Source organism: Stigmatopora argus, chromosome 6, assembly GCF_051989625.1.
Source record: "Stigmatopora argus isolate UIUO_Sarg chromosome 6, RoL_Sarg_1.0, whole genome shotgun sequence".
NCBI classification, from domain to species: Eukaryota; Metazoa; Chordata; class Actinopteri; order Syngnathiformes; family Syngnathidae; genus Stigmatopora; species Stigmatopora argus.
The window spans coordinates 4,751,961-4,766,166 of record NC_135392.1 but is presented as its reverse complement, the minus strand read 5'-3'; the positions used below and the strand labels follow the sequence as shown (position 1 = coordinate 4,766,166).

General features: G+C 39.2%; 1 protein-coding gene across 7 annotated transcripts in view; it reads right to left on the bottom strand.

Annotated features, from left to right (window-relative positions):
- ptprt (protein tyrosine phosphatase receptor type T) overlaps positions 1-14,206 on the bottom strand; it is a 94,171-nt gene that overhangs the window by 27,330 nt on the left and 52,635 nt on the right. For 4 of the 7 annotated variants that reach the window (XM_077602280.1, XM_077602279.1, XM_077602285.1 and 1 more), the window contains 3 exons: positions 5,553-5,707; positions 2,669-2,749; positions 1,815-1,850 (listed from right to left, as the gene is read on the bottom strand). In XM_077602280.1, the coding sequence (XP_077458406.1) occupies positions 1,815-1,850; positions 2,669-2,749; positions 5,553-5,707 (272 nt within the window). Of the gene's footprint in view, positions 1-1,814; positions 1,851-2,668; positions 2,750-5,552; positions 5,708-9,554; positions 9,585-14,206 lie in introns of all 7 variants that reach the window. The other 3 variants (XM_077602281.1, XM_077602282.1, XM_077602283.1) reach the window with 1 other exon arrangement.

Sequence of the window (14,206 nt, the reverse complement as noted above, 5' to 3'; positions counted from 1 at the left end):
AAAAAAACACTGGAAAAGCAGAAAAAAACCAAAACGCACGAAAAAGGTGAAAACCCACATAAAAGCAACAACTGTGAAAAACGCCACGGAAAATCGGAAAAACTCCAACTGCAAAAATCTCAAAAGATTTTGATTCATTTCTTATTATTATTTTATATTATTTGTTACATATTTCAAATCTTTTTCATATTTTTTTTCATAAATATTTTGCCAATTTAGGACAGGCAAAAAGAACCAAGGCCCTCAAACAATCACAAAAGAATTTGATTCGTTTCTTATTATTTGGATTAAAATCGTTTTAAGTCATTCATTGTTACTTATTTCCAATCTTTTTCATTATTTTTATTTTTCATATTTATTTAGAATGTCATTTCCCCCAAATTTGTATCTTGTAATAGTTTTGATTGTTGTTGCCAACCCATTTTTTTTTAAACATATTTTTTTTCATAAATCTTTTGCCAATTTAAGACAGGCAAAAAGAACCAACACCCTCAAACAATCGCAAAAGAATGTGATTAATTTCTTATTATTTGGATTAAAATCGTCTTAAGCCATTCATTGTTACTTATTTCCAATCTTTTTCATTATCTTTATTTTTCATATTTATTTAGAATGTCATTTTCCCCAAATTTTTATCTTTTAATAGTTTTGATTGTTGTTGCCAACCCATTTTTTTCATAAATCTCCTGTCAATTTAGGACAGGCGAAAAGAAGCAAAGCCCCCAAACACCCACAATGCACTGCGTGTGGCAACAGGGAGCAAAATATTCCAATTTAACAATTTAAGGCCTGGTTTAAAGCCCGTCTGGGACGTCCCGTCTCCCCACGAGTCGCCCAAGAACGCCAAGCGTGCACTTTTTCACGGTCGGGGGTGACGGAAGCGTCCTTGCGGCGGCGACGTCAAAGGCGGGCGGAAAGGAAATCGATGGCGGCGAGAGACGGGACGTGTTGGCGCATAAAAGACGCGACGCGGCGCCGGCTCTGCCGTTGATCCCCGGGATTTGGCCGGCGTCGGCGCTAAGTCCCCGGCGCCGGCGCTGGCGTTGGCCGACTTCCCGCCGAGCGAAGGCGGGCGAGCGGGCAAACAACGGCGCAAACAAACTAAACAAGGCACGGGCCAAAAACAACGCAACGCCACAAAAAGAAATATCATACGTGTAAGATATACAAAAAAAACTCCCCACTAAACCCAACAGTGATACGGGTGATGAAAGAGTTTAATTCCAAGGCGGCCATCTTGGTAGGGGCAACATTTCAATCCAAAGCAATGCTTGACGTTCACATTTAGACATAACTAGATTATTTTTGTTTATTTTTTGTCAAAGTCAATTAATGACTTATTATCTTTGTCAGACAAGACTTTTACTCGTTGTCCGCCATTGACAGCGCTAGGCGACCAATCCGCTTGATGTAAACTACGTTGAAATGTTTATCGGGCGAGACCTGATATTGGATGGGACTGGCCCCATCTTAAGTTTATATTGAGATTGTGGAAAAATGAGTGCTAATGCTAATGCTAAGGTGACGTTTGTCTTACCCAGAGGCCCTAGGCGACCAATCCGCTTGATGTAAACTATGTTGAAACGTTTATCGGGCGAGACCTTAAGTTTGTATTGAGATTGTAGAAAAATGAGTGCTCATGCTAATGCTAATGTGATGTTTGTCTTACCCAGAGGCCCTAGGGCGACCAATTCGCTTGACGTAAACTATGTTGAAACGTTTATCGGGCGAGACCTTAAGTTTATATTGAGATTGTGGAAAAATGAGTGCTCATGATAATGCTAGTGCTAATGCTAAGGTGACGTTTGTCTTACCCAGAGACGCGGTGGCAGGCACGGGCTCTTTGGACACTGCGAAAGACAAGCGCAAAAAAATGCTGATGCTTTGATTGCACGATTGATTCGTTGTTGATTTTTATTCATAATTATTCATCACGTTGGCATTTATGTATTGATCATGTGTCGTATTTTAAGGTCAACGTGTTGTGTCTTTTGATGATTTGGTGCTCTGTATTTTAATATTTTACATTTAAAATATGGGTTAGGTCAGGGGATATCATGATATATAATTTCTGTTATTTAGATAATATCATGATAATATAGTCAGATTTAACATTACAATTTACGGTACAATTTATAAATAATTTGACATGTTTCTATGGGTTTAGGTCAGGGGATATTATTAGTGACAATTCTAATGTACTTTTAGAGGGATTTATCTTTTTTTATTTATTTCAATGACATATTTCATTGATTATTACTTATTTCCTGTTATTTATATTGCATATTAATGACATAATTAAGCAGTTCTTTGCACGATTTAGGGCTTTGTATCTTTAAAATTAATATTATTTGACAATTGGATTAGGGGATATCATTACTTATAATTATTTCTTTTACATTCATTTTTGACTATTGATTATTTATTTATCATGACCCATTTACTGAAACCTGTTGATTATATTATATGATGCGATATTTTAATCTGAACCTGTTGAATCTTTTGATGCCTTGGGAGAATATATAATTATTATTATTTTGATTTTTAGAAGTCAGAGGATGTCATTGTTTGGCTTTTTTTATATTTATAGACATCACTCATTCATTCGTAGTGATTTACTACTTTATTAGTATGGTTATTTATCTGATGTATTAAAAATATGACATACCTGAGTAGTAGGAATTGATCAAGGATTTACTTTGCAGTGTCTTGCTTCCTTGCACGGAGAAGGAGCAGGAAGAGGGCGAGGCTGGAAAAAAAAATACAAAATATAACATTTAAAAAAAGAAGTATAGGATGAAAGTGAGATGGAAAGAGCATAGGTGGGAGAAAAACGACAGACGTCGGTCGGTAAGCTCACAAACACGACCGTGAAAGCCGATGGAAAAAAGCCACAAGTGGCGGCAACAACTCTAATGGGTGCAAATATTGAATTTCCAAAAGAAAGGATGCACTTTAAGTCATCGTGCTACGTCCAAAGGCTTTGATGCCTTCTTGTGGGCCGCGACGTTGTTCAAAAGCGCATCGTTTAGCCACCCGTCTTTCAAGGCAGGCGCATTATTTTGGATACAACATGGAAAAATAGGCTCCTCAAAAAAAAGACAAAAAAAGAAGAAAAATTTTAACCCTCAGTGCCTGAATAAGCATCGGAGGGATATGAAAAAGTGTGGAAATAAAGGGAAAAAAATGGTTTAAAAAGAAAATCCTCCATTTTATTCACCATTTTTTATTTTCCAACAAACAATGGCATTATTCTTTTAAGAAAACAACAACAAACTTTTAATCATCTAATTTACAGGTGTCAAAGTGGCGGCCCGGGGGCCAAATCTGGCCCACCGCATTATTTTGTGCGGCCCGAGAAAGTAAATCATGAGTGCCGACTTTCTGTTTTAGGATCAAATTCAAATGAAGATTATAGATGTAGTATATTACATTTCCTAATTTCCCCCTTTTTAAAATCAATCATTGCAATTTTTAATCCATTTTTTTTCTTTTGTGTTTTTACTTCAAAAAGCATTTTGTAAAATCTAAAAATAAATAAAATATTTTTCCATTTTTCACTTTTTAAAAATATTTTGTTTCCATTTGAAATAAAAAAACATGATTAAAAAACATTTTCCATTACAAAAAAAGCTCAAATAAACATGGTTTTAGAGCGATAAAAATGGACTATTTAGGACTTTTGATCCAGTTCTTTTAATCCAATTTAAAAAAATAAAATAGATATATCTAAAATGGTCCAGCCCACATGAAATGGCGTTTGACACCCTTGATCTAATTCATTTCTTTTTGGAAAATTTAAAAAAAAAATGAATTTAGAATGATTTTCTTGAATGGTTCAACTCCTTTTTATAAAAATGTTGGACATCCATGGCGGCCGCCGACTTCCAAAATAAACATTGTTCTTCCTCTGGCTGAGATGCCCCCTCCCATCCATCACTAGTTGATGTCCAAACCACAGATTGTGGACGTTTCAAAAAAAAATCAAAAAATAAGCTAGCTATGACAACACATTGACTCGGAGGGAAGGTAGCCACCGGGCGGCCATCTTGGTGGGGGCGCTAATGCCGGTTCCGTGCTCAATCGTCGAACAAATAGCGTGATTTACGAGCGGCGAGTGGCGTGCTGACTTGCGATAAAGTAACTTTTATCTTTCTTTTCTCCCTCGCCTTAGTCGCTAACCTTGGCTCTCGGCGGCTAAGCGCTCCCAAAAGGCCAACGTGACATTTTCAAGAGAAAAATGCCCTCCTATGCGCTTCCGCCTAATTACGACACGGGCACGCACGCACGCACGCACGCACGCACGGACGGACGCACTCGCTGCGTATGAGCAATCATCACGGGAAAAAGGAGAAGAGTCTAAAAGCATAGACGGAGGACGCTGGCTCGGAGAAAGAAAATAAAAGGAGGCCATTGTCAAATGGAAAGTGAGCAAAAAAAGAAATAGGCCGATAAAATGTACATTGAGATATCAGGGAGGGAAAATATTCTATGGGAATTCACATTTTAGGAAACCAGGAAATGAAAAATAAAGGATAATGTGGGGAAAAACAAGTATTGGAAAACCAGGAAGTGGAATATGATTAAAAGTGTGTAGTGGAGACTCAAGTCTTGGGACACCGGGAAGTCAGAAATGAAAGAAAATATGGAATGGAAAGAAATAATTTGGTGAAAAATGACGGACAATGTGGGGGGGAAAAAGTTTAGGGACACCATGAAGTGGAAAATGAAAGAAAATATGGAATGGAAAGAAAGAATTTGGATGCCAAAAAGGTGAAAAATGATGGACAATGTGGGGGGGAAAAGTTTAGGGACACCAGGAGTGAAAAATGATTGACAATGTGAAGTGGAGAATAAATTCGTTGGACACCAGGAAGTCAAAAATGTAAGACAATATGAAATAGTAACAAAAGTATTGAGACACTTGGAAGAGGAAGATATAGAACACAGGTGTCAAAGTGGCGGCCCGGGGGCCAAATCTGGCCCGCCACATCATTTTGTGTGGCCCGGGAAAGTAAATCATGAGTGCCGACTTTCTGTTTTAGGATCAAATTCAAATGAAGAGTATAGATGTATATTAAATTCCCTGATTTTCCCCCTTTTAAATCAATAATTGTAATTTTTTAATCCATTTTTCTGTGTTTTTAGTTCAAAAATATTTTTGTAAAATCTAAAAATATATAAAAAAGCTAAAATAAACATTGTTTTAGATCTATAAAAAGGGAATATTCAGGGATTTTAATCCAGTTCTTTTAATCCATTTATAAAAAAAAATATCTAAATATGATATCTAAAATGGTCCGGCCCACATGAAATCGAGTTGACGTTAAAGCGGCCCCGAGTCTGACACCCTTGATATAGAATGAAGAGAAAAGTATTGGGACACCAAGAAGTGAAAATGGGGCATGGAGACAAAAGTATTGGGACACCAGGAAGTGAGAAATGCCACGCAATGTAAAACGGAGTATCGGGAAAGCCAAACGTCCCCAAATTGACTCGTGGCTAACGCGGACGGCGCCGGACGGATTTGGACGGGAAACGGCGAAACTCACCGAATCCGTTGAGGTCCTGGCTGGAGGTGGCGAAAGGGTCGTCCTTGCGCAGCGTGCTGACTTTGGCGGCGCTCTTGTCGGCCGTGTTCAGCGGTCCCATCTCCCTCTGCTGGGTGGAACTACTGGCCGTCTCCTTGTGCTTCTTGGCCAACTTCCTGTTACAAAATAAGGCGCTCAAATCAATCCAATGGATCCATTGGAAGAAAAAAGAAGAAAGAAAAGCCAAAATGCTGAACAGGAGTGCCAAAATGTCATGCATTTTTTGTGGTTATTATTCATTTCAAGTTCATAGACAAAATGAAAACAAAACAAAAACAAAGCACGGTACGTTGGACTTTTGGCGTCGTTATTCCTCGCCAAAGTCGGCAACGTGGAGTCGTAAGAAACGACCGGGGCTCCCATTCATCCCCTTAATGGACTCGTTTAAATGACAAATTGGGCACATATTGTAAGTGGCAACGAGCGGCCTAATCCCGTGAATGGCACGCACGCACGCACGCACGCACGCACGCACGTGCACACGCATGTGCGCCAGCGAGCTCAAGCCACTTCATTAACGGGCGAGGTGAGTCGACCGCTTGGGGAATCGCCGACTCTCCGGCGCCCCCGGAGCGTTAATTGCCGCCGTTTGATGCCGGGATAATGAGGATGTTTTTTAGCGCGCCCCCTCGCCGTTGTCTCCGAGCCAGATAAGATGAAGCCGGGCCACTTTGGGGGGGGGGGGAGAAAACATCGCTTCTTAATTGGCGCTCGTTTGCCACATTAGCTGTCCTGAAGGCTTCGTTTAACTAACGAGCTTCGGGTTGAAAATCGGCCCATTTTTTTTTCTTTTTTGCCTAAAAGGATTGATGAAGTCTTTTTATGTCTTGAAAGCTCAAGTGTGAGCGCACGTTTGGACCGGCTTTGAAATTTTTCTTTCCAAACTACTGGAGCTCCCCCTTGAATTTCGGGGGGAAAAAAAGGCAACCACGCGCGACTTTTAATAAATAGACGGTTTGACGCGTCGATATCAAAGTGAGATCTGTGGAGAGCTGCCAACGTGAGCGAGTTGAAAGAAATAGGAAGGCTAATTCCCCACCCAAAGGTTTCCATTGGCTTGTATTTTGACCTAAATAAAGCATAAATGCTATTTAGCGTTTGTTATTCATTTCTTCTTCAAGTTTTATACCAAAAGGTAGCTTCAAATCCAAAATGACAGCCTCCCGTACCTTTTCGGGGACGGCTTCCTGAGACTTTTTTGTAGGTCGTGCTTTGGTAAACACGTAAAGCGAATTGCAGGTTGCTAGCGCAAACGGGGCGCCGGGGCTGAATTTTCAAAAACAACTTCAAAGGCTTGGCATCCCAGCAAATGATGGCTAATGTGTTTGTTTGCTTTATGCCAGAATGTCAGACTCCCTATGTATTTTTAGGCATAACCTTTGGAGACTTTTTTTGTGGCTGTGTCTTTGATAAACACATCTAGTAAATTACAGGTTGCCACGTGAAAGCGGGTGCCGGAGCTGAGTTTTCAGAAACAATTCCAGAGGGCTAGGATTCCAACAATGTCTGCTTCGACACAAAATGCCCGACTTTCTGTTTCTTTTTGGGCATGGCTTCCTGAAACTTTTTTGTAGGTCACGCTTTGATGAACCCACCTACCGATTTACAAGTTGCCAGATTAAACGAGGTGCAGGGGCTGAATTTTCAAAATATAATTACAAAGTCCTTGGATACCGACAAATGATGCCTACAATGTCTCCCTCAAAACAAAATGCCCGACTTTCCTGTCTGTTTTCGGGCATGGCTTCTTGAGACTTTTTTGTAGGTCACACTTTGAAAAAAACGCCTACCAAATGACAAGAGTCTAAATCAAACGGGGTGCAGGGGCTGATTTTTCAAAAACAATTCCAGAGGGCTCGGATCCCAATCAATTTTGTCGACAATATCTGCTTCAAAACAAAATGACCCACTTCCTGTTGTTTTGCAGGCATGGCTTCTTGAGACTTTTTTGTGGGTCCATCTTTGATAAACATATCTACCAAATTCCAGATTGCTAGGCCAAAGCAGATGCAGGGGCTGAATTTTTAAAAACTATGTCACAAGGTTGGGATGCTTAAAATGATGCCTATGATGTCTGCTTTCAACCAAAATGGCTGACCTACTGTCTCTTTTCAGGCATGGCTTCTTGAGACTTTTTTGTGGGTCCTTCTTTGATAAACAAGACCACCAAATTTCAGGTTACTAAATCAAACCAGATGCAGAGGCTGAATTTTCAAAAACAATTCCAGGGGGCTAAATTCCCTACCAATGGTAACTACAATGCCTTCTTCAAAACAAAATGGCCGACTTCCTGTCTCTTTTTCGGCATGGCTTCTTGAGACTTTTTTGTGGGTCCCTCTTTGATGAACAAGTCTACCAAATTCCAGGTTGCCAAGTCAAACGGGGTGCAGGGGCTGAATTTTAAAACACAATTCCAGAGGGCTAAAATCCCTACCAATGATACCTACAATGCCTTCTTCAAAACAAAATGGCCGACTTCCTGTCTCTTTTTCGGCATGGCTTCTTGAGACTTTTTTGTGGGTCCCTCTTTGATGAACAAGTCTACCAAATTCCAGGTTGCCAAGTCGAACGGGGTGCAGGGGCTGAATTATAAAACACAATTCCAGAGGGCTAAAATCCCTACCAATGATAACTACAATGCCTTCTTCAAAACAAAATTGCCGACTTCCTGTCTCTTTTTCGGCATGGCTTCTTGAGACTTTTTTGTGGGTCCCTCTTTGATAAACAAGTCTACCAAATTCCAGGTTGCCAAGTCAAACGGGGTGCAGGGGCTGAATTTTAAAACACAATTCCAGAGGGCTAAAATCCCTACAACGCCTTCTTCAAAACAAAATGGCCGACATCCTCTCTCTTCTCAGGCTACCAAATTCCAGTTTTCTATGTCAATGGCTTTCCCTCAAATGTTTGTCATGTTGTCGTCGTGAGGTCAAACTGACTTCAGGGGCGCAATTTGTATTTTTGGAGGCCAACCACTAACAACAACAACAACATTGAAAATAAAGCCCGAATATAATTTCCTCCAAAATCTTGTCAGTCCCAATCAATAGGCTTCTTCTGGAGAAATGAAAATCTTTGAGGACGCGCAGGACCAAATCCTCCTTAATCCCCTCACTTTGACATTTACTGCTCGTTGATTAGAATCTAGATTAGAGGCGGTCCTGTGTTGCCAATATGTACGCTTGATTGGATCAGGGAGTCACGTCGGAGGTTAACCGCCGCCTTGTTTTGATTTTTTTTTTGCCTGAAAATATCCCACCGACGCCGGAGACCCCCGTCGGGCAGGCTGGAGGCCAAAGGCAAACAAACTTTTATGTTGCTGTCACAGTATGGCAGGCGAGACGGCAAAATGGCTTTTTTTGTTGTTGTTTTTTTCAAAGTAAATATTCAGCTTGATTTGGTTGGATAAAAGTTTTAGGACAAACCCAAAGTTTTGCAGGAAAAATACAGGTATTTTAAGACGGGGGTTTTTAACTCATCGGTAACCACTGAGGTTCTGTTTAAAGTTTAAAGTATCAATACTGAAACAAATTTTCTAGTCGTACTGTATCCAAGTCTTTTGTACACCCAATTTTAGCAATTAAAATATTATAATCATATAAAAAGGTGACTTCAACAAAGCTAGCAACCCCCCCAAAAAATCGCTTTTTACCATTTGGTTGTGCAAAATAAGGTCGCAAAAAAATTACCTTTAAACAGTGTTTTACATAAATAAACTAAACCCAATGTGATTAATGTAGCTGTTTAAGTTGTCATTTCTAGGACATTTTCTCGTTATGTCAATATAACTATATAAATATTATTAAAAAAGTGCTGTATAAACTTTCATTTTGTTCCTTGTTATTTGAACTCATTAACTTGCATTCACTCATTAACGAGGCGATCGATTCCGATCCGATTTGGAATGGGGGACACAATTGTGGGAGGAGTCTGAAATGTAGGTCAGGTCGTGATGCGTTTACTTACAGGTAATACGAGTAGGAATAAGCATGTCTTCTGAAGCGTGGCGAAGGCCCACGATGAGCAAACGAGTGGACAGAAGAAGGACAAACACAACCAATCCATTTGTTAGTTAGTGCAAGGCATGCTGGGAAAGGCAGTTTGGCCTCAAGCTATTGGTTCCATTTTTTGCTGTTATTTTTGGAATTACAGCTACCATTAAATTTATTGACAATATTAAAAAGTGGGAATTATTATTATTCATGAAGGAACTAATAGTCAATCATATCAATTTATTTATAATATATTCATTTCAATCTACTTCATTTGATTTTATTGACTTTTTTAAATTTTGCATCATTGTGAATGATTATTCAACAAATATTTTTATTGTATTGTTTGTGTACCGGTTTGTATTTTATTTATCTTATGTTTGATTTGATCTTTTTGACCTATTTAAAATTATTTTTTTTAATTGGATACATCGATATTTATTTGTTTATTTTAATGACCCTATGTATTTTATGGATTGAAAAATATTTCCAATGAATATTATTTTTGATGACATATATTAATATTTGTCCAAAAAGTAAGCTTTGACTCATAAAAAGCTCAAACTACTTTTTCCAACTATTAGAAAATGTGTCTAAAAATGCAGCCTTTTTTACACATTATTCTGTTGGGTTTTTTTTTTTGTCCAGTAAAGATTTTATGCTTATAAAGAAGAGGCACGGTTATTTTTTTTTTTTTTAAAGCAAAATATCGACGCGCTTTCTTTCCCATCGCCTGCCGAGAGCAAAGAAGAAAAGAGTAGATAAAAGAACAAAGAAGAGGAGAAGATGAAAGGTGAAATGAAGAGAAGACGTTGCGTGATGACATGTCGGCTTCGGGATCGATAGCGGAGAGCCAACGCCGCCGACGTGCACGCCGCGCCACCGCGTTGCTCACTCGAGGACGACGCGTCATTGATTTTTTTTTTGTCGGTTACTGGTTGAGAAAAAAAAAATGTTTTCATGGATTAAAAAAAAAAACAAAAATTGACCATTTTCTATGCTATACAAAACCGAAATAGTTGGTCCAATGTCGGTCATTATTGTTGACCAAAAGTGGACTGTTTTGAAATGTCCCAAAACTAACAAAAGGTGACCCCTAAAACAACATGAATTGTAAGGGCCTCACGGACAACAGGAAATGGCCCGGTAATGACTTAAAAATCTAATTTTATATCCCATTTTCTATGATTCAGAAATTGAAAAGAAATTAGATTTTTTTTAATCAACCTTCTTAGTGTTTGTCCAATGGTCATTATTGCAGACCAAAAAACATTTACCGTATTTACTTGCATATAAGCCACCCACGTTGAATTTTACAATTTCTCGCGTATAAGCCACCCCCTGATTCCCAATTTTCACCTCCATATTCATGGTTTTAATAGGGAGTATAAATGTGTTACTTTGAAGGGAAAATCTTGAGAAAAATCATCGCACTTAGTATTTCTGAGATACAGTAAGTAGCGGTCTACTTTGTCATCCCTAGGTAAGATGGTGGCGCCCTTAACGAGCAATGGCAGGCACAAGTGAGTTTTTTCACGTTTTACGTTTTTCTTGAATTTCATTCATAGACGTCAAAATAAATATTTTTTATCTGTTTATCTTCCCTCTATTTTGTAAAAAAAAAAGACCGTTTCGGACGCATTGTCTTGCGTTATGGCGTTTCGTGCATGTCAAGTCGAATTTATGCGCATATAAGCCGTACCCTCGATTCAGTCATCATTTTTTGGGCGACAAATACAGTACGAGGAATTGCCCCCAAAACTAACAAAAGGTCCAAAATTAACCAATAAAAAGTCATCAGAAATCAGACCACAGGTGTCAAAGTGGCGGCCCGTGGGCCAAATCTGGCCCGCCGCATCATTTTGTGTGGCCCGGGAAAGTAAATCATGAGTGCCGACGTTCTGTTTTAGGATCAAATTAAAATGAAGAGTATCGATGAATATTAAATTTCCTGATTTTTTCCCCCTTTTAAATCAATAATTGACACCCTTGGACTATACGATATTATTAATATCAATCAAGCCATGTGATGCAATGCAAAGGGACAAACTCATTTCAATTGACAAGAGAAGGCACGATTGGACGCCGGCGGTCAGCGATGCCACTGGGAGACTTAATTATTAGCGCGTACGACAATTTAGGATGCGGTGCGATCAACCCGGCCTTCCTGCCCGTCTGCCGGCCTGCCAGCCGCTTCTAATTGAGCTCTTTGTCTTTGTTTCTCCTGCGTCGAGGAGCCGCGGGAGTGTTTTTTCCACGCCGTATTAATATTTATAGCCACTTTTAACATGTGCGGCTTTTACCGAGTCGCTCGGGGCGCTCCGCACTTTATTAACATCGGGAGGACCGCGTCGCTCGCTGGCTCGGCGGCGGAGAAGGAGGAGCGGCGCCGCTCGCAAAATATCGGCCCAAAAGAAAAAAAAAAGAAAAAAAAGCACTCTGTCCAGGAGTGCCTGGCGTATATCTTGCCCGAGTGCCGTTATCACCGTACTAAAAACCACTGGCAAACGCGATCATTCATGCGACCGACCCAAAAGTTTTTAGCCTATTAAATCGGTCTGTGTTTCTCCATTGGTGGTCATTATTGAGCAAAAATCAACAACCAAAACTAACAAAAGTAAGCCCATATCAACAGAAACTACTGAAAAATATTGTTTTCTATGCTATGTAAATGTAAAAATAAATGCTATTCATTAAGTGTTTCTGAAATGGTCGTTATTTTAGACAAAAAAATACCAAGATGTGCAGCAAGTGAGCTATCAGTACATCAAAAGATGACCCCACATCAACTAAATTTGACCCCTAAATGCCTCACGACTAACAGGAAGGGACCCAACATCAGTAAAAAGTGGTTCAGAAATGACAAGTACTTGATTCCACTTCAAAAAAACTTTAGTGGTCATTACTTTAGACACACAAAATAACTTCCACGAATTCTCCCAAAATGGACAGAAAATGACCCAAAACGCAACAAAACCATTGGAAAGCAAGTGAAAAACAACAGAAAGTGCCCCAAAATGTAAACAAAGTCACCTTAAATACAATTTTCTATACTACATGAATTTATAACCCCCCAAAAAGTTTTACGGTTTTTCAGACAAAAAAAATCCTATAAATGAACCAAAAAAAAAATAAAAAATGATCCAAAAAGTACAGTAGGAGACGTCGCCCCAAAATGTCCTCAATGTAACCCTAACGAACAGGAAGTGACCCGGAAATGCCCCAAAACCAAAACAGTCAAAACAAATTGGAAATCTGGTTTTGTTTCAGCTTTGTTTCTGAGTTAAAGTGAGCCATTTTAATCGTTCTTTTAATTTTTTGTTGTGTACGAAACGAAGCATGTCGTTCTTACTTAGCGAGATAAGCAACGGGTGGGGAAGCGTGTTATAAAATTGCAACACGGCAACGTGGCATGTTAATCAGGCTTTTAGCGGTGAAATACGCCGGCGAGGTGCTTTACACTTCAAAGACGGCAGGAGCAGCATTTTTTTACCCCCCCCTCCCGTGAAAAGCGGCAGCGTAGGTGGAAATATCTCATTTGCTGAAAAGCTAGCGCATATTAACGAGACAAGTCGTCATTTTAAAAAGACAAACTTGCATTAGCGCAGTTTAACCTTTTTTAACTAGTCAATATATCAGATGTGGAATTCGGGGAAGAAAAATGCCAACAAATCATAGTTGGCAGGCTTCCTGTATATTTTAGGGGATGCTTTCTTCAGACTTTTTTGTGGCTCTACTCATGACAGACATGTCGAATAAATTTTATGTTGCTGAGTTAAATGGAATTCAGGGGCTGAATTTTTAAAAACAACTTAACAGGGCTCAAATGCCTACAAATGATGCGGAAAATGTCCGCTTTAAACCAAAGTGGCACACTTTCTGTAGACTTTTGGGGATGGCTTCTTGAGGCTTTTTTGTGGGTCTACTTGTAAAGAACATGTTGAGCAAATTTCATGTTGCTGAGTAAAACGGAATTCAGGGGCTGAATTTTTAAAAACAACTTAACAGGGCTGAAATGCCTACAAATGATGCGGAAAATGTCCGCTTTAAACCAAAGTGGCACACTTTCTGTAGACTTTTGGGCATGGCTTCTTGAGGCTTTTTTGTGGGTCTACTTATAAAGAAAATGTTGAGCAAATTTCATGTTGCTGAGTAAAACGGAATTCAGGGGCTGAATTTTTAAAAACAACTTAACAGGGCTCAAATGCCTACAAATGATACCTAAAACATTTGCTTTGAACCAAAATGGCCGACTGTGTGTCAATTAATGCGTGGCTCTAACAGGTTTTTGTTGGGTCTCCTCATGACTGACATGTTTGGCAAAATTTGTTGCTAATTTTAAGTATGGCGGTTTCATTTTTCAAGAAATTTCTTTGAAACAAAAAGACTTTGAGTGTCAATTTCTTAGGAAAAAACATTCAATAACAATAAAATGATCCTTCAACTGCACCGCCTTTTTAAAGGTGGCTGTTCTCACATCATTCATCAATTTTTGCCAAAATATCATCACTCATTTCAACTATTGACGGGACCTCACAAAAACCCATGAATATTTAAAGTTGCTCATTTTTCAGGTGAATTATTGGTTAAAAAAAAGACATTTAAAGTAAGTTAGAAGACATTTTG